Genomic DNA, 18,405 nt, shown 5'->3' on the forward strand with positions numbered 1-18,405 from the left:
ATATCCACCAATTCCATCTTTCCAAGCATGATGTGATGATCTCCTGAGACCATGAAGCATTACAACGTTAACCTGGTATTGTCTCTCTTTCCCTACCAAATCAATGTGGAACCCTACTTTGCAGCACATAGTAATCCGTAAAGTCTGCCCCTGCACTAAACCATGAGACTTGCAGGCACTTGAACATTTGGAATGAATCCCTTGAAGCAACAAGAAACTGTTTTTGCCTCATTGTAACTCCAGGTTGAAGATAGATGAATCTGATCCTCGAATCCAGAAGCTGCTGAAAGAAATCCAAGAACATGACCCACAACTGACCATTGAGAGTGATAATCAAGATCCAACCAATAACCGACCTTCTTCACATGACTTCATTTTCTGAATCTCCTGGAGCTATTCGTTCCCCAGTAAAGTTTGGTATCATAGGGGTGATGGTGAAATTCCTCTGAGCTCTCTCCGTGATGTTAGGTCCTGGGCCAGATATGACCATAGCCTTGGTTGTGACTTTTGGCTTCCATGAAACATACACAGATGGTTTACCCCTGTTATGGATAGAATGCCTATATCTTGAGTTTATCAAGAGAAATAAAGGTGTGAAAGCATTCATGAAGGAGGTTGTTTAATGGATTCTGACCAAATCTAGAAGATCCTTTATTTGGGGAGAACCTAACCCGGAAAGAAAATGGGGACAGAAATGTTTGTGATCATGTTGGTCTGTTCACCCTGCCAGTCACTTCCCAGTTCTGGCATTCCTTTGCCTCTGTGGATAGCTGCCTGGTAGGTCTTCCTTGTAGAATCGTTCTCCTACCAATCCTACAATATATTGTAGCATTCTTAAGGGCTTCAGGGAAGTCCTTAAATGATCATGTCCTTGCTCTGTTGAACGGATTCCAACCTTACAGAAAATATGACTTCATGGTATCTACTTCATGGTATGTTCTTCCCTGTAGAGTTCCTCTTATTTTCTTGTGACAGAATCCCAAATGTTCTTAAGGCAGCAACTGTAAGAATCACTTTCTTTTTATTAAGGACTATTTTTTAAAATTTTCTTCCAATCATCCTACTTTCCCCTATTTCATCACTGGGGTCCTTTGGTTCATGATTCTCACCAAATATGCCACATATCCAGACATCCCATTCAAACCCCTGTTTAATGTGCTTGTGTGTCAGCAGCTCAGTGATGTCCCTGCATACAGTGTGGGCTCTGGATTTTCCTACAAGTTTCCTTCTGTTTCTCTTAAGGCCTCTTGTGCAGCTGGATATGGGTCTTTCCTAGCATCTTCATTCTCAGGGTCTGAGGGGTGGTGGCTGCCTTCAGTGGGTGTGGGTGGGGTTGTTAAAAGAAGAAATAAAGGCATACAATTTTTTAAAGCCAGGAAAGAATCTCAAGGTCTTCTACCAAGGGTTTCTCAGTCTCTGTGCTATTGACACTTGGGTCCAGATAATTCTTTGTTAAGTGTTTCTCAAGAGAACATACTCTTGAGAGAAACTGTCCTGTGCACTCATAGTGTTAGCATCTCTACTGTCTACCCACTAAGTACAAGCACCTCCCTCCAGGCACTGACAAATATAAATATCCCTTGGGTGCAAAATGCCCTGAGATTGCCCCCTTTAGGAAAAAAGAAATTGAGTAGCCTGCGTGCATCAGTTTAGGGATGGAGAGTCTGGCCATTTCACCTGTGAGTTAGAGATTCTGTGAGTGTGGTTATTAACCATGGAGCAAGATAGGAGGAGGATATGGCTATAAATTGATGAAACCAAAGCCTATGTCTGAGGAAATGGCATTTAGGATCAAGGAGTAGGAGAAGGGTGTCCTCAGGGTGAGGAGGTGTAGTGGGGAAAGCCCTGAGTACTCACACATCTAACCCATTATTTCTGGTTAGGAGAGAGCCTGGGCTGATAGGCTCAGGAAATAAGTATGAGTCTGAATTAACCAGCTAAGCTATGGTTACCCAGAGAAAACACAGGGGCCAACAGGAAACATGGGAGAGTTTTATGCAGAGCATAGAATGGGGTCAGCTATGAGACTTGTTGATACAAAGGTCAATAGCAAACATGAATTAGGGAAGGTTGAAGAGGTCATTATGATGGTCCAGTTGGGGTGCTACAAGATCCACAATGTGCAAGATGTGAGTGAGGAGACACTGGCATCCACTAGATACTTCCCATCCCAAATGAGAGGAGTCCTTGGATGAAAGCCAAATAGACAGTGGCTCAACAGGTCCTTGATGGGATACCAAGGAGAGGCCCCAAGGTCCTCCTTCTCCATAGTCATAACCCCTGTCCTCTTGCTCCTACATTCCATACACTCCACACATGATTTTACATCCCTTATCTTGTAGCTACAACCAAGCCTTGGCGTTCTAATTGTGGCGCCCATGATTATAGCCATCTGGTCGACCCCCATCCTGACGACTGTGTTGTCTCTGGGTCTGCGGAAGGGGTGGGAGTGGCCTGCGGATAGGTCTGGCCCTGTGTGGCAGGGGTTTCTTTCTGCTGTGCCAATCTTCTGCCAGAATCCCCACCAGCAGTATTAGAATCACAATCCCAATGCATATCCGGACCAGATTGCCCTTGGTGTAGTGTTGCTGGGCAAGACCTGGAGGAATGAAGAGAGAACAGGAGTGGGTGATGAAAGCCTATCTCCAGGCCCCACTTCAAGACACATCTTGGGTTTCTCATACCCATATCCCTCACCTGAGATCCTATTCTCTGCTACCTAGAATGTCAGTCTCTTTCCTCTTTCTCTCACCAAGGGTCAGGGCTAGATAAACCCAATTCTCTAGATATTATTTCTTCCATACACCCCCTTCATAGGCCTCTGATACAACCCCTCCACACACACACAGATACTACCTGGCCATTTGGCTAATTACAGCAGAAAAGACTGTTGTAAGGGGTGGAAAGAGATGGAATTTACCTTTCCCTTATTCTTTAAAAATCTCAGCTTTCCCACCTGAACTTACTGCCCAATTCTGAGTTTCAAGTATAATATTTACCCTTCCCTTAATATTTTTGAACCAGAACCCAAGACCATAGAGCTGTGGCTTCTGTACAGGGAAAGCAGTCAGCTTTAGGGGAAAACATAGGGGTGGGAATGAAGAGGGTCCAGAGAGGACCACTTACTCACCAGTTGGAGACTCTGGCCTCTTTGCAGAGATGGTGATAGTCCTAGAAGACTCTGGGAATCAAAAATAGAAAGTTAAAAGAGAGAAGACCTCTCCCCTAGCCCTGTTCCTGTCCCTTTCCTGAATGCATGCACATTTGAGGCAGAATATAAGAGCATGAACTACAGAGTTGGGCTGTCTAAATTTATCTCAACCTTTCCACCTGATCTCATTGCCCATTTCTGAGTTCCAAGTGCTGATATTTAACCTCCCCTTAATATTTTATAAACCAGGACCCAGAACCATAGAGCTGTGGCTTCTGTCCAGGGAAAGCAGTCAGCTTTATGGGAAGGCACAGGGGTAGGAATGAAGAGGGTCCAGAGAGGACCACTTACTCACCAGTTGGAGACTCTGGCCTCTTTGCAGAGATGATGATAGTCCTAGAAGACTCTGAGAATCAAAAAGGAAAGTTTAAAGGGAAAAGACTATCTCCCCTAGCCCTGTTCCTTCCCCTTTGCTGAATGCATGCACTTTTGAGGCAGAATCCCATGACTATAAGAGCATGCACTACAGAGTTGGGCTGTCTAAATTTATCTCAACCTTCCCACCTGATCTCATTGCCCAATTCTGAGTTCCAAGTGCTGATATTTACCCTCCCCTTAATATTTTATGAACCAGAACCCAAGACCATAGAGCTGTGGCTTCTGTACAAGGAAAGCAGTCAGCTTTAGGGGAAGACATAGGGGTAGGAATGAAGAAGGTCCAGAGAAGACCACTTACTCACCAGTTGGAGACTCTGGCCTCTTTGCAGAGATGATGATAGTCTTAGAAGATTCTGGGAATCAAAAAGAGAAAGTTTAGGGGCGCCTGGGTGGCTCAGTGGGTTAAGCCTCTGCCTTCAGCTCAGGTCATGAACTCAGGGTCCTGGGATCGAGCCCCACATCGGGCTCTCTGCTCAGCAGGGAGCCTGCTTCCCTGCCTCTCTCTCTGCCTGCCTCTCTGTCTGCCTCTCTGTCTGCCTCTCTGCATACTTGTGATCTCTGTCTGTCAAATAAATAAATAAAATCTTTTTTTTTTCCATTTTATTTATTTTTTCAGCGTAACAGTATTCATTCTTTTTGCACAACACCCAGTGCTCCATGCAAAACGTGCCCTCCCCATTACCCACCACCTGTTCCCCCAACCTCCCACCCCTGACCCTTCAAAACCCTCAGGTTGTTTTTCAGAGTCCATAGTCTCTTATGGTTCGCCTCCCCTCCCCAATGTCCATAGCCCGCTCCCCCTCTCAATCGGAGAAAGACAACTATCATATGATCTCCCTGATATGAGGACATGGAGAAGCAACATGGGGGGGTAGGGGGATAGGAGAAGAATAAATGAAACAAGATGGGATTGGGAGGGAGACAAACCATAAATGACTCTTAATCTCACAAAATAAAATCTTTAAAAAAGAGAAAGAAAAAAAAAGTATAAAGAGATAAGACCATCTCCCTTAGCCATGTTCCTGCTCCTTTCCTGAATGCATGGACTTTTGAAGCAGAATCCCATGACTATAAGAAGAACATGAGGGGCTCCTGGGTGCCTCAATGGGTTAAAGCCTCTGCCTTCAGTGCAGGTCCAGGGATCGAGCCCCACATCAGGCTCTCTGTTCAGCAGGTAGCCTGCTTCCCCCTCTCTCTCTGCCTGCCCCTCTGCTTACTTGTGATCTCTCTCTCTCTCTCTCTCTCTCTTAAATAAATAAAATCTTTAAAAAAGAAGAAGAAGAACATGAACTACAGAGTCAGGCTGTCCAGATTTGAACCCCAGATCCATCACTAATTAGATGTAGGGCCTCTGTCAATAGACAATACCTATGGGCCAGTTTTCCCATCTGTCCAATGAAAATAATTATAATGCATCACAGGTTAATGTGAAATTTAAACCAATAACAGTAATAACAGCATAAGTCACACTGCTTGCATATGATAAGCACCCCACACGCGGTAGCTCTAGACTCTCCAGGTGCTCAGCCATACACATCAGAAAGGTATGTGTTTTAATATACTGTGAAAATTGCTATAATAGATAGTCCATAGGACAGAGGAAACTATACAACCCAGCGTCAGAAAAGGCTTTCTTGAGGGAATGAGGCCATGAGGGAAGGGAAGGAAAAGCAGAGCAAGTGGCTTGGATGCAGAGTGAGGAGATGCCAGGGACTCAGGAGATGCCATCTGACTCTGTGTGGCTGAGATTTGCATGAGGAATGAAAACAAGACTGGAGGGATCGACAGTGGCTGATCTAAGGACATTGGATCCAAAACTATTCAACATCAAGCTGAGAATCCCAGGCTAAATCCTAAGAGTGATGGGGAACCCAGAGGGATTTTGAACAGAAGATGATGAAGAATCTCATCAGGGTCTTAGAAGGAACTTGCTGGCATCAGTAATTGAACAGAGAGCTAGAGTCAGGTGGGCCCAGTGGAGATATCAGACCTATACTCAGGGGATCTTTCACGGTTTCTGTCTTGAGGGAAGTGGATAATTTTTCCAGGAAAAGTGAGGGGAAAGAGAATTACAGCATGAGAATGGGACTGCAGTTTTAAGAAGAGGCAGTGGACAATAGGGGACTAAGGTTATGCACATGGATTAGAGCAAAGTCAGAAGACCACGTATAGGAATGAGTGATGGTCCTCCCATCAAAGCCTTGGCTCCGCCATCTTTGAAATGGCCACATTTCCAAGAATGCACATCTTTCCCCATGCTCAGAACCCACCTCTATCCCGTCCTTGATCCTCAGACCAAGGACTTTCCTTGGAAGAGTCAAGTGATCTCCTGAAAGGAACTTAAATCCTACAGCCTTAGATGATGAGAGAAAACCCTAGCCTCATACTGTTTTCTGCTGGGTTCTGAGCTCTTGGTTACTCACTGATTGTAGAGCTTTTGTTGACGAGTGAGATGCTCCGTTTTCTGGAGGCTTCTGGGAATTCTAAGCAAGAAGATAATAAGAAAGTGGATAAGGTCAGTCTTCCCAGTGAGTCCCTACTCTGCATACCCCTTCTGAGATATCTAGGGTTCCCGGAACCCCTTTCTCTGACACACACTGCATAAAACTGAGGAGAGAAATATGCAGAGTTGCTGTAAGACATGTCTTCTGTGTCCCAGTGGCTGAATAAGAAATGGATCCATTCATCCACTGATGGACCAATGTTATTTCCTCTTTGGGGCTACTGTGGATAATGTTGCTATGAACATTTATGTACCTGTTTTTGTATAAACATACATTTTTTTATTTGTTCATTTTTGGGGGAGCACAGAGCTACAGTTAAATAGCTGGGTCCTATGGCAATTTTATGATATGGTCACAGAATAATTATTTTGAGGAAATGCTGAACTATTTTTCCACAGCAATGATCCCATGTTTCATTCTCACCAGCAATGCATGAGGGCTCCAGTTTCTCCACATCCTCAACAACCCCTCTAGTTGTGCATTATTATTACTATTCATTACTGTTACTGCCATTCTGCTGGCTATGATGAATTTCATAGTATGTGACTTATCTCAGTTTAAAAAGTAAGCAGTGGACCAGTAGATGTGTGCAAGCTCAGTAACCAGCCTCTGAACACAAGAGAATCCCCTCCCTACTAAGGCCATTTTCTTAACCAGGGACCTCCCTAGTTACATGAGCACCAAAACATTTCCTAAAACCCCTCAACCTATAAATATGTAGCTCCTATTAACGGTGGGGACAATCTTGGTGGACCTTTCTGTGGTGGAACCAGCTCATCAAAGCCTAGCTTATGCTCAGGAATCTGTAGTAAAGTGAGAGCTTAGATACTGTTTGCTCTATGTTATTTCTCTTCCTGTGAGCCTTATTAATAAATTGTTGTTTGAGGGCCACCTGGATGGCTCAGTCCATTAATATCCAACTCTTGGCTTCTGCTCAGGTGATGCTTTCAGGGTTCTGAGATGAAGTTCTACATGGGGCTCTGCACTGACTGTGGCACTTGCTTAAGATATTCTCTCTCTCTCTCTCTCTCTCTCTCTGCCACTCCCCACCTCACATCTGCATGCTCTTTCTCTCTCTCAAAATAATAATAAATAAATTTTTATTTGAATTTAGATTAAACATGAGGAAGTATATGTCTACCATGGAATACTACGCAGCCATAAAAAGGAACACAATTTTAATAACACACAATAACTTGGATGCATCTCAAGGATATTGTGCTGAGTGAGAAAAGGCAATCCCAAAACATTCCATGATAGGTGAACCTTTCCATGTATATATAACATTGTCAAAATGATGAAATTCAATAGAACAAATTAGTACTGGCAAGGGGTAGGAAGTACTGGCAAGGTGTATGTGATACACCAGCATCAAGTAAGATGCTTTGAAGATGGGAGAATATGATGGCCCACGCAAAATTTGGGGCAGTGCTTCTCAAAGTGGCATCCTAGAGCAGCAGCCTCAGTATCACCTGGAAACTTGTTAGAAATGAACATAACTGGGGCTTCTGGGTGGCTCAGTCAGTTAAGCATCTGCCTTCGCCTCAGGTCATGATCTCAGGGTCCTGGGATCAAGCCCAGCATCAGGCTCCTTGCTCAGTAGGGAGCCTGCTTCTCCTTCTGCCTGCTGCTCCCCGGCTTGTGCATTCATTCTCTCTCTCTCTCTCTCTCTCTCTCTCTCAAATAAATAAATAAAATCTTTTTGACAACAACAACAAAAAATGAACATAACTGGACCCCACCCCAGACCTTCTGAATCAGGAACTGGTGAGATCCAGAAACCTGGATCACCTCCAGGTGATTCTCAGGCCCCCTAATGTTTGAGAACCACTGGCCATTGGAATCAGACACTCAAAACTAGCGTCCAGGAATCTACGATTTTATAAGCCACTCGGATTATTCTTCTCCACATTAGACATTATAAATCATCCCCCTAAGGCTGGAGAGAAGTGGGGATACAGGACAGCATAGTAATGTCTATCTAATATTATTATACCCACCTTCTTTACACGCACAAATAAGTGATTTTTTAAATAAATTTGTGAAAGAGACAAGGGAATTAAATAGAAAAATCTAGATAAAGGGGAGAAAGAAAAGAAAGGGTCTATGGGTCTATACCCCAGACACTGGGATAAATCCTGCAGAACTTACCTGTCACAGAGGAAGGTGGTTCTGTGGGTAACCAGGCAGGGGTCACAGAAGTCCCTGGGAAATCAGAAAAAGAGAGAGTTCTGTGCTCTGTTAGCTATGGGTCCTGAGCAAACAAAAAAGCATTCTGCAACCCAGTTTCCTCACCTAGAAGATGAATACAAAGAAGCTCACATCACTGGATGGTCCTGGGTGTTAAATAGCACACCGAGCACATTCTGAGACTAATTAAAAATGACAATCTATAGCTGCCCTCCCTGCTCTTTGAACTTCACTTCTGTCCCTTTTTCTGACCTCTGTGGTGTGCACCTGACTTTGTCCCTAGGAGCAAAACTGGCTCTTAAGTCCTGGAAAGCAGATGAGAAGGCAGAAGTCATGCAATACATGTAGGGAGAAAGGGTGACACCTGTGTCACAGAACACAGCCCCCTTCCAATCCCACCACCCTAGCTTTGTAGCTACATCAACCTGCCAACCTCCTTTCACCCCAGGACATTTGGTCATACAATCCCACACACCTGCAGCCTGTCCCACTGCTCTTACCTGTTTACCTCTTACTCTGCCCTAAGAGCAAGGTCAAACACTGGCTGCTCAGAGAGGTGTTCCCAAACTGCCTCCCCTTCTAGGTTCTAACAGCACTGTGTACTTCTAATTCATTATGCATGTCCAAGGGACAACAGTGTGGTGTTGAATACTCTCTAAGCCTGTTTGCTCTAATTACTATATGTACATATCACGTGTGCATGTGTAATACGTGTGTGTGTAAAGGAAAAGATACCATAGAGAGAGTGAGTTTCAATTCCCCAGCGGAGCACAGCCACAGCAGAGACACTTTTGAAATACGTTCAATGAAAGAAGCAATAATTGAGCAGGGACCCAAAAAAAGACAAATCTATAAAGGCAGGAAGATTAGTGGTTTCCTTAGGCTGGAGGGAGGGGGAGGGAGGGGCTGCATGTGGACAGGAAGGATGAGATATGGTGGTGGAAATGTTCTAAAACTGGACTATGGTGGTGACCACAGAACTCTAAATTTACTAAAAACCACTGCATTGTACAACTCAAACAGGAGACTGTTTGTCCAGCTCCTGTTACATGCCAGGAACTACTGTTTGTGCTGGGGATATAGTAGAAAAGAAAACAGACACAAATGTCTGTCTTTCTGGAGCTTACCTTCCAGGATGCAGGGGGCAGACAGGTGACAAACACCATGTGACAATGTATGCACAGGTGTGGATGCCGTGGAGAAAAATTGGGCAGAGAAGATGGCACATAGCATCAGAGAGGCAAGAATGGGACCTTTGATAGAAGGCTTGAAGGAAGCAGGGGGTTGAACCATGAGATCTGGAGAAAACATCCCAGCAGGTGCAAGGTCCCTGAGGACATAGTGAGCCTGAGTATTCGAGGAAAAGCAAGACAGGATGTAGTCAGTAATATTGTAACCCCTTTGTATGGTCACAGATGGTAACTAGACTTATCCATGGTGATCATTTCATAGTGTATATAAATATTAAATCACTGTGTGGTACACCTGAAACTAATACACCATCATATGTCAATTAGTCTTCAATTTAAGGGTGGGAGGATGCTGATAGTTCTAAGGCAGAGTGGATGAGGGCAGAGCAGCAGGTCAGGTAATCAGAAAGGTAGAGAAGGGGCTTGGTGAGACAAAAGGAGCGAGTGTTATGGGCTTTGAGCAAAATCATCTGATTTTAACAACCTCCTCTTGCCATCATTCTGCAAACATTCTAAAGGGGCAAAGGTATACAAACTTGCAACCAGTAGATGCAAATAAGTCCTCAAGATTAATGCCCAGCATATGGTCAACCTCACTCTATTCCAGATTTAGTTGCTAAGAGCCAAGGTCTGTGGTGTTCTCACCACAAAAAAAAGCAATGGCAATTATGTGACAGGTTGGAGGTATTAGCTAATGCCCCAGTGGTAATATGTTGCAACATATAAATGTATCAAATCAACACGTGCTACATCTTATACAATGTTATATGTCAATTATATCAGTTAATTGATTTTTTAAAATTAAAGGAGACAAAGGTAGACACAGAGGGATCAGTATATGGAGCAAATCAGTTCTACATGCAGATTGCTCCCTTGTCAGATCAGGGACAGGCTTCAGAGATGCGGTAGGAAGCATGAGTTGGGCAAAGACGGCAGGATTTACAAGAAAATGCCCCTGAGTATTGCAGCAGAAAAACATGTTATTTTTAAATGTACATTATATGTACCATCTTTAACATTCATTTTAAGTGCACAGTTCAATAGTATTAAGTGCATTCACATTGTTGTGCAAGAAATCTCAGAACTTTTTCATCTGCAGACCTGGAATTCTATGCCCATTAAACAGTACTAACTCTGCTTTTTCCCTCTGTCTTCCTTTGGTAATTCCCTTTCTACTCTCTGCCTCTATGGCTTGGATGACTTTCAAATGCCTCCCGTGAGTGGAATCAGATGATATATAGCCTTTTGTGGCTGCTTTATTTCACATAGTGTGATGTTCTCCAGGTTCATCTGTACTGTACACATGGCAGGATCGCTTTCCTCTTCAGGGCTGCATAATAGTCCGTTGTGTGTCTGCACCACAGTTTCTTTATGAACTGTGCAGTCCTCTTTTGAAAGAGGCATGCTGTAAGAATGAAAGACTGATAGCGGCTACAATGCAAACACAGCTCAAAAGCATGGGGCTGAGTGAGAGAAGCCAGTCACGAAAGACCCCGTGTTCTAGGACTCCATATATATGCAGTTCCCTCAAAGAGGCAGACTGATAGAGATAGGAAGTCATTTGTGGTTGAATGGAAAATCACAGCAAACAGGTGCCAGAGGTCCTGCAGAGGTGATGGGGATGGGCCGACTGGGTTGTGGTGATGGTTGCATAACTCTGTGAACTCACTAAAAACTATGGATACGTAACGTGGGTAACCTTATAGGTCTAGAAACCATACTTGAGTAAAACAGAATGGAAGGCCATTTCTAGTGTATAATAATGACCTCACTAGCTAGATTTCAACAAAAATAAGTCTGAATACAAGTACATTTTCATCTTACCCTGTACTATATTAATCCACTGGAGACCAAAAGGATAAGACTTTTCCCTTTGCTGGGAGATGGATAGGGTCATTAGTCTTTTGTATATTGGGGCAGTTCATTTTTTTTATTTTACTTTATTTTTTCAGTGTTCCAAGATTCGTGTGTATGCACCACAGCCAGTGCTCCATGCAGTATGTACCATTTTGTTTTTTTAATATTCATTTTTAATTTTAGAGAGTGCATAAGCAGGGTGGGGAGGGCAAAGTGGGAGGAAGAGGAGGGGAGAGAGAATCTCAGGCAGACTCCATGTTGAACACAGAGCCCCATGCAGGGCTCCATCTCATGACCCTGAGATCATGACCAGAGCCAAAACCAAGAGTTTGACAGTTAAAAAACTGAGCCACCCAGGCGTCCCTATTGAGGCGTTTTCAATAAATAAGTCATTGGGATGCCTCGCTGACTCACCAGGAAGAGTATGCCCCTCTTGACCTCAGGGTCAGGAGTTTGAGCCCCATGATGGGTTTAGAGACTATAAAAAATAAATAAATAAACTTTGGAGTCCCTGGGCGGTGCCATGGGTTGAGCATCTGACTCTTGGTTTCAGTTCAAGTTGTGGTGACATTAGTCCGTCCCACATCAGGCTCCGTGCTCAGCATGGAGTCTGCTAAACTTTCTCTCCCCCTCTCCCTCTGCCCCTCCCGGTATGCACGCTCGCTCTCTCTCTCAAGTAAATTAATCTTTAAAAAAAAATAAAATGAACTTTAAATAATTTGGTTGCTTCTATATTTGTGAAGGAACATAGCAGTAAAACAGTGGTGAACAGAAAACATCAATAATGGTATTTAAATCACATCAGTTGCTGTAAAGTATTTAGCAGTGAGCGTTGCGTGGAGAGGCCTCGTACTTAGACTATTGCAAATAAGAAAGACAGAGGGTGTTTGCGTGTAAAGAGAGTCAGAGTTTCCTTCCTATTATAGTGGCATTTTTCAAAGTAATTTCTGCTGTGTGTTTGTTTGTTTCAAATCTAGACAAGACACAAGGCATTATCACTGGTATTAAGAATTATTTTTTCTCATTTTTTTTCTATTTCTATATACTCCACAGTAGATAGAGTAACAGCCTCTCGAACATGCTCATGTCCCAATCTCCAGGCCCTGTGGATATGGTGTCTTACATGGTAAAGGGAAGGGTGTCGGGTGGGCACCTATATTTTTCAGGTGGGCCCAGTGTCGTCACAGGGTCCTTAAACATGGAAGCAGGAGGCAGGGAGACAGAGAGACTGACAATGCTACATTGCTGGTGTTTGTGATAAAGGAAGGGACCATAGGAGCCAAGGGGTGCAGGCCCTTCTAAAATCTGACCTCCAGAAATGGAAGGTAATAATACATTTATGGTTTTTTAAGCCACTAGATTAGTGGTGATTTGTGACAACTAATATACTCTCCAAAGCTTCACGCCTCTCCTGGCCTCCCACCTCCTTCGCACATGGAGGCCCTCCCCTGAAACTTCAGCAGAGTGTTCAAGAGCTGAAGAAGAAAGGCTTGGTCTGCAGCTTCCTCACCTGTGACCACAAGCTCCAGGGGGTCGCTGGGGGCCGACCACAGGTACGGCAGCTTGCTAGAAAAGCTGTAGCATCGGTAGGTCCCACTGTGGGCAGTAGTCACTGCGGTGATGGGGAAGTCAGCCCAGTACTGCTTCTCAGATCCCTTCTGGGGCCCAGCGTCCCCTTCCTTGTACAGAGCAAATTGGTCAAAACTGAACTGGCTTCGACACTGGAGAGTGACTTCCCCTCCTGGGGACACAGCTGGGCTGGGCTGGGCTGACAGCGAGGGCTTGTTGAGATAAACTCCTGGGAGAAAAGAGAGCTCTGGTGTTAAAGACCATGGCCAGCATGTTGGCCATGGGGGTGGGCAGGTCCCCCCACCTCCTAAGAGCTAGGAAACATTCCAGGTATATCCATCCTTAGAGAACCCATTCGCCCTGCCCCCAGCTCACAAAAGGGTTAAGGAAGCCTAACCAGGATCCTATCATGGTGCCCCGGCTCACATCCTTGTTCTGTCCCTTAGGGGCTGTGTGATCCTGGAGAGAAATCCACCCTTCTAACTGTTCCTCAGTGTTCTTTACTGTAAAAATGAATCGTTGAACACTGTCAAAAGCTAATGATGCACTACATGTTGGTTTATTGAATTTAAATTTAGAAAAAGAAAATGGGAGTGACTGAATGAAGTAACTTAGCATAGTTGCTTAATACATAGGGAGCTCCCAAACTACGACGGTAGTAACAAAATAGCAAACTGCTGTACTGCAGTTTTTAAATCAAAATTAATTCGAATAATTCATACTGAATAAAATAACCAAGATTTTAAACAAAAACAGACTCCAACTGTGACTCATGGAGGGGCAAAAGGCTCAAAACACTTTCATGCATTTTTATGGTTCTTTCCACACTATTAACATAGTTGAAAAAAATTTAAAAACTTTAATCTAGGCTATTCAAATTCATAAATTATTTAAAGTTTAAACATTTCATTCATACAAAAAAATCTTTTAAAGAATTCATTATCCTTTTACTCTCCTAGCCTTAGGGAAACAAACTCATCAATGATATTTTCAAAATCTGTCTGGAAAATAACCACTTGAAAATGCATTAGAAATAAAAGCACAAGCCGAGAACATTTTATTCCATCAAAAAATTAAAAAGAAGGCATTGGAATGTGGATAGAGCATATACATGTTGCCATTGGCATAGGGCTCAAGTACAGCTTGAAAGGACCCTGCCTCATTCTGTCTTGACTTAAAAGTGTAATACTTTGGTCAGCGTGGGTGTTTTTGCATTGATTTTGATTGTTTTAGAAAGATCCTGCATTGGGGTTCCTGGGTGGCTCAGTTGGTTAAGTGTCTGCCTTCAGCTCAAGTCATGATCCCAGGGTCCTGGGATCCAGCCCCACATCAGTCTCCCTGCTCAGCAGGAAGCCTGCTTCTCCCTCTCCCTCTATGCCTGCTTGTGTTCCCTCTCTCATTGTGCTTCTGTCAAATAAATAAATAAAATCCTAAAAGAAAGAAAGAAAGGAAGGAAGGAAGGAAGGAAGGAAGAGAACGAAAGAAAATGAAGAAAGGCAGGCAAGCAGGAAGAAATTGCACTGACCTATCACTTACATGGCTCACTGCACCTCCCCTATGAAAGTAGCTGGCACTTCGCTCCCCACCCAATCCCGGCCCCCTGGGTCTCAGGGTTCTCTGAGTCATCCCCCTCCTCACCCTCCTGGAGCCCCCAAGCCACAGGTGCAGCCGCCCCACACACCCCTCCAGGTACCTGTAGCGACCAGCTCCAGCCGGTCGCTGGGGGGAGACCAGACACTCCCGTTCTGGTAGGAGCAGCGGTAGCACCCTGCCAAACGTTCCTCCATGGCCGAGATGAAGAGGACGGGATGATCCTGGTAGATGTTGGACCTCAGCTTCTCCAGGCGGTACAGGTCCACGTCCGGAGGCCCCTGGCAGCGGATGGTAACCGAGGTCCTCAGCGGCACTAGGGAGCTAGGCAGGGCCTGGAGGGAGGGCTTGGGCAGCAGGCCTGGAAGGGAAGTGGAGCCTGGTGGAGCGCCGCTTTCAAACAGACCCTCCTCCCGGGGGGGGGGGGGGGGGGGGGGGGGGGGGGGCTCACTCCTCCCACCCTCCCAGGCCTTGTGCAGGCGGAGCCCAGAGGAGGGATCCGGGACTCCAGGGGAAGGACTCACCGTGCTGAGCTGCCACCACCTGCCCCAGACACAACCCTGAGCGGAGAAGAAAACCAACAAAGGCTAGGACCTCCCGAGCCCACACTTCTCAAGGCAAGCCGGGTGACAACACATGGGCAGGCAGTAACTTTCTCTCGTCATCACTTTTCTAAGGACCCACACTCACATAATTGAAGCAGCAGAGGCTTCAATTCTATTCATCTGAACCCTGCTCACTAGGTCAGTCTGCCTGCACACAGAGAGATTAGTGGTTGCCGGGTGCTGGGGAAGGAGGATGGAGAGCTGATTGTCAGGGGTACGGTTTCTTTTTGGAGTGGTGACCGTGTCCTGCAAAGAGGCAGAGGGGATGGCTGTGTGCCTTGTGAATGTACTGTCATGAATGATACGTTTTATGCTAAGTTTATTATTTTACCACAGTTTTTTTAAAAGAAACATTTTTCAAAATGCTGGAGCAAACAATCCTAAAATTTATATGGAACCAGAAGAGACCCCAAATCGCCAAGGAAATGTTGAAAAAGAAAAACAAAGCTGGGGGCATCATGTTGCCTGATTTCAAGCTTTATTACAAAGCTATGATCACCAAGACAGCATGGTTCTGGCACAAAAACAGACACACAGACCAATGGAACAGAGCAGAGAGCCCAGATATGGACCCTCAGCTCAATGGTCAAAAAATGTTCGCCAAAGCAGGAAAGAATGTCCAATGGAAAAAAGACAGTCTCTTCAATAAATGGTGCTGGGAAAATTGGACAGAATTGGATGTATACACAATTGGATATATACAGAAGAATGAAACTCGACTGTTCTCTTACACCATATGCAACGATAAACTCAAAATGCACAAAAGACTTCAGTGTGAGACAGGAATCCATTGGGGCACCTAGGTGGCTCAGTCATTAAGCATCTGCCTTCAGCTCAGGTCATGATCCCACAATCCTGGGATTGAGTCCCACATCCTGCTCAGTGGGGAGTCTGCTTCTCCCTCTCCCTCTGCTGTTCCCCCTGCTTCTGTGCTCTCACTCATGATCTCTCTTTCAAATAAATAAATTAATTAAAATCCTTTTTAAAAAAAGGAATTCATCAAAATCCTAGAGGAGAACATAGGCAGTAATTTCTTCAACATTGGCCACAGCAACTTCTTTCGAGACATGTCTCCAAAGGCAAAGGAAAGAAGTGAAAATTTTGGGACTTCATCAAGATAAAAAGCTTCTGAACAACAAAGGAAACAGTCAACAAAACAAAGAGGCAACCCACGGAATGGGAGAAAATATTCGCAAATGACACTACAGAAAAGGGCTGATATCCAAGATCTATAAAGAACTCCTCAAACTCAACACACACGAAACAGATAATCAAGTCAAAAAATGGGAAGAACACACGAACACACAAACAGACACATGAAAAAATGTTCATCATCATTAGCCATCAGGGAGATTTAAATCAAAACCACATTGAGATACCACCTCACACCAGTTAGAATGGCCAAAAGTACCAGGACAGGAAACAACGTGTGTTGGAGAGGATGTGGAGAAAGGGGAACCCTCTTACACTGTTGGTGGGAATGCTAGTTGGTGCAGCCACTTTGGAGAACAGTGTGGAGATTCCTTAAGAAATTAAAAATAGAGCTTCCCTATGACCCTGCAATTGCACTACTGGGTATTTACCCCAAAGATACTGATGTCGTGAAAAGAAGGGCCATGTGTACCCCAGTGTTCATAGCAGCAATGGCCACAGTCACCAAACTGTGGAAAGAACCAAGATGCCCTTCCACGGACGAATGGATAAGGAAGATGTGGTCCATATACACGATGGAGTATTATGCCTTCATCAGAAAGGATGAATACCCAACTTTTGTAGCAACATGGATGGGACTGGAAGAGATTATGCTGAGTGAAATAAGTCAAGCAGAGTCAAGTATCATATGGATTCACTTACTTGTGGAGCATAAGGAATAACATGGAGGACATTAGGAGAAGGAGAAGAGAAGTGAATTGGGAATCAGAGGGGGAGACGAACCATGAGAGATTGTGGACTCTGAGAAACAAACTGAGGGTTTTGGAGGGAAGGGGGTGGGGGGTTGGGAAACCCTGGTGGTGGGTATTAAGGAGGGCATGTAGGGGCGCCTGTGTGGCTCAGTGGGTTAAAGCCTCTGCCTTCGGCTCAGGTCATGATCTTAAGGTCCTGGGATAGAGCCCCACATTGGGCTCTCTGCTCAGCAGGGAGCCTGCTTCCCCCCCACCCCACCTGCCTCTCTGCCTACTTGTGATCTCTCTCTCTCTCTCTGTGTCAAATAAATAAATAAAATCTTTCAAAAAAAATAATAAGGGCACATATTGCATGGAGCACTGAGTATGGTGGCTAAACAATGAATCTTGGAACACTGAAAATATAAAATAAAATTTTTAAAAATGAGATAAAAAAATATACACTTAAAGGCACCTGGGTGGCTCGGTTGTTAAGGGGCTGCCTGCAGCTCAGGTCGTGATCCCAGGGTCCTGGGATCAAGCCCCATATCGTGCTCTCTGCTCAGCGGGGAGCCTGCTTTCTCCCTCTCCCACTCCCCCTCCTTGTGTTCCCTCTCTCGCTACGTCTCGTCAAATAAATAAATAAATAAAATTTAAGAAAAATATATACTTAAAAAAAAACTAATGATGTGCTAAAACTAATGATGGTAACTAACATAACACACAAACAAACAAACAAAGCCATCCAGGAATTCCTTACACCCCTCCCCGTGCACACACTTTGGACAACTCTAAAGAGAATTATCTCCTCTCTGAAAAGGGGGCTGTGTCCAGGATGTAGTCTCTTTTTTTATCCTGGCTTTATCAATATATAATTGATGTCCAATGTTGTGTAAATTTAAGGTGTGTGTGTTGATTTGATATTTATCAAATATCAAAATGATTTCTGTCACAGCATTAGCTAATATTAACCAATCATTATTACATAATTAGCTAATATTAGCTAATTAGCCTGCTTCTCCCTCTGCCTGATGCTCCTCCATTCATATTATCTCTCTCTCTCTATCTCTCTCTCTTTCTCTCTGTCTCTCTCCCACTCAAATAAATAAAATCTTTTTAAAAAGAGATCTCCATGCTGTACATAAGATCTAGATGGGATCTCTTACATTGTATCATGTCTAGAGATCACCAGCTGTGTTGTTAATCATGGATTTCCCACTGTTTTAACTTTTTGTCTAAATCAATATTCTGGGGCACCTGGGAGGCTCAGTAGATTAAGCGACTGCCTTCAGCTCAGGTCATGGTCCCCAAGTCCCAGGATCAAGTCCCACATCAGGCTCCCTGCTCAGCAGGGAGTCTGCTTCTCCCTGCTTCTCCCTCTGACCCTCCCTACCTTCTCATGCTCTCTCTCTCTCTCTCTCAAATAAA

The 18,405-nt window shown here is 44.4% G+C and overlaps 2 protein-coding genes across 2 annotated transcripts in view; one reads left to right on the plus strand and one right to left on the minus strand.

Annotated features, from left to right (window-relative positions):
- Nucleotides 1-382, plus strand: part of NLRP2 (NLR family pyrin domain containing 2) — a 30,046-nt gene extending 29,664 nt beyond the window's left edge. The window contains exon 9 of the mRNA XM_045986815.1: nt 244-382. Within this exon, the coding sequence (XP_045842771.1) occupies nt 244-382 (139 nt within the window). The remainder of the gene's footprint in view (nt 1-243) is intronic.
- A 1,614-nt stretch (nt 383-1,996) lies between these two features.
- The window catches only part of GP6 (glycoprotein VI platelet), a 36,104-nt gene continuing 19,695 nt past the window's right edge, over nt 1,997-18,405 (minus strand). The window contains exons 3-10 of the mRNA XM_045989169.1: nt 14,593-15,049; nt 12,841-13,128; nt 8,245-8,298; nt 6,013-6,072; nt 3,892-3,942; nt 3,507-3,557; nt 3,131-3,181; nt 1,997-2,599 (exon numbers count right to left, since the gene is read on the minus strand). Coding sequence (XP_045845125.1) covers nt 2,364-2,599; nt 3,131-3,181; nt 3,507-3,557; nt 3,892-3,942; nt 6,013-6,072; nt 8,245-8,298; nt 12,841-13,128; nt 14,593-15,049 — 1,248 coding nt within the window. The 3' untranslated portion in view covers nt 1,997-2,363. The remainder of the gene's footprint in view (nt 2,600-3,130; nt 3,182-3,506; nt 3,558-3,891; nt 3,943-6,012; nt 6,073-8,244; nt 8,299-12,840; nt 13,129-14,592; nt 15,050-18,405) is intronic.

Source organism: Meles meles, chromosome 19 (genome assembly GCF_922984935.1).
Source record: "Meles meles chromosome 19, mMelMel3.1 paternal haplotype, whole genome shotgun sequence".
In the NCBI taxonomy this organism is placed as follows: Eukaryota; Metazoa; Chordata; class Mammalia; order Carnivora; family Mustelidae; genus Meles; species Meles meles.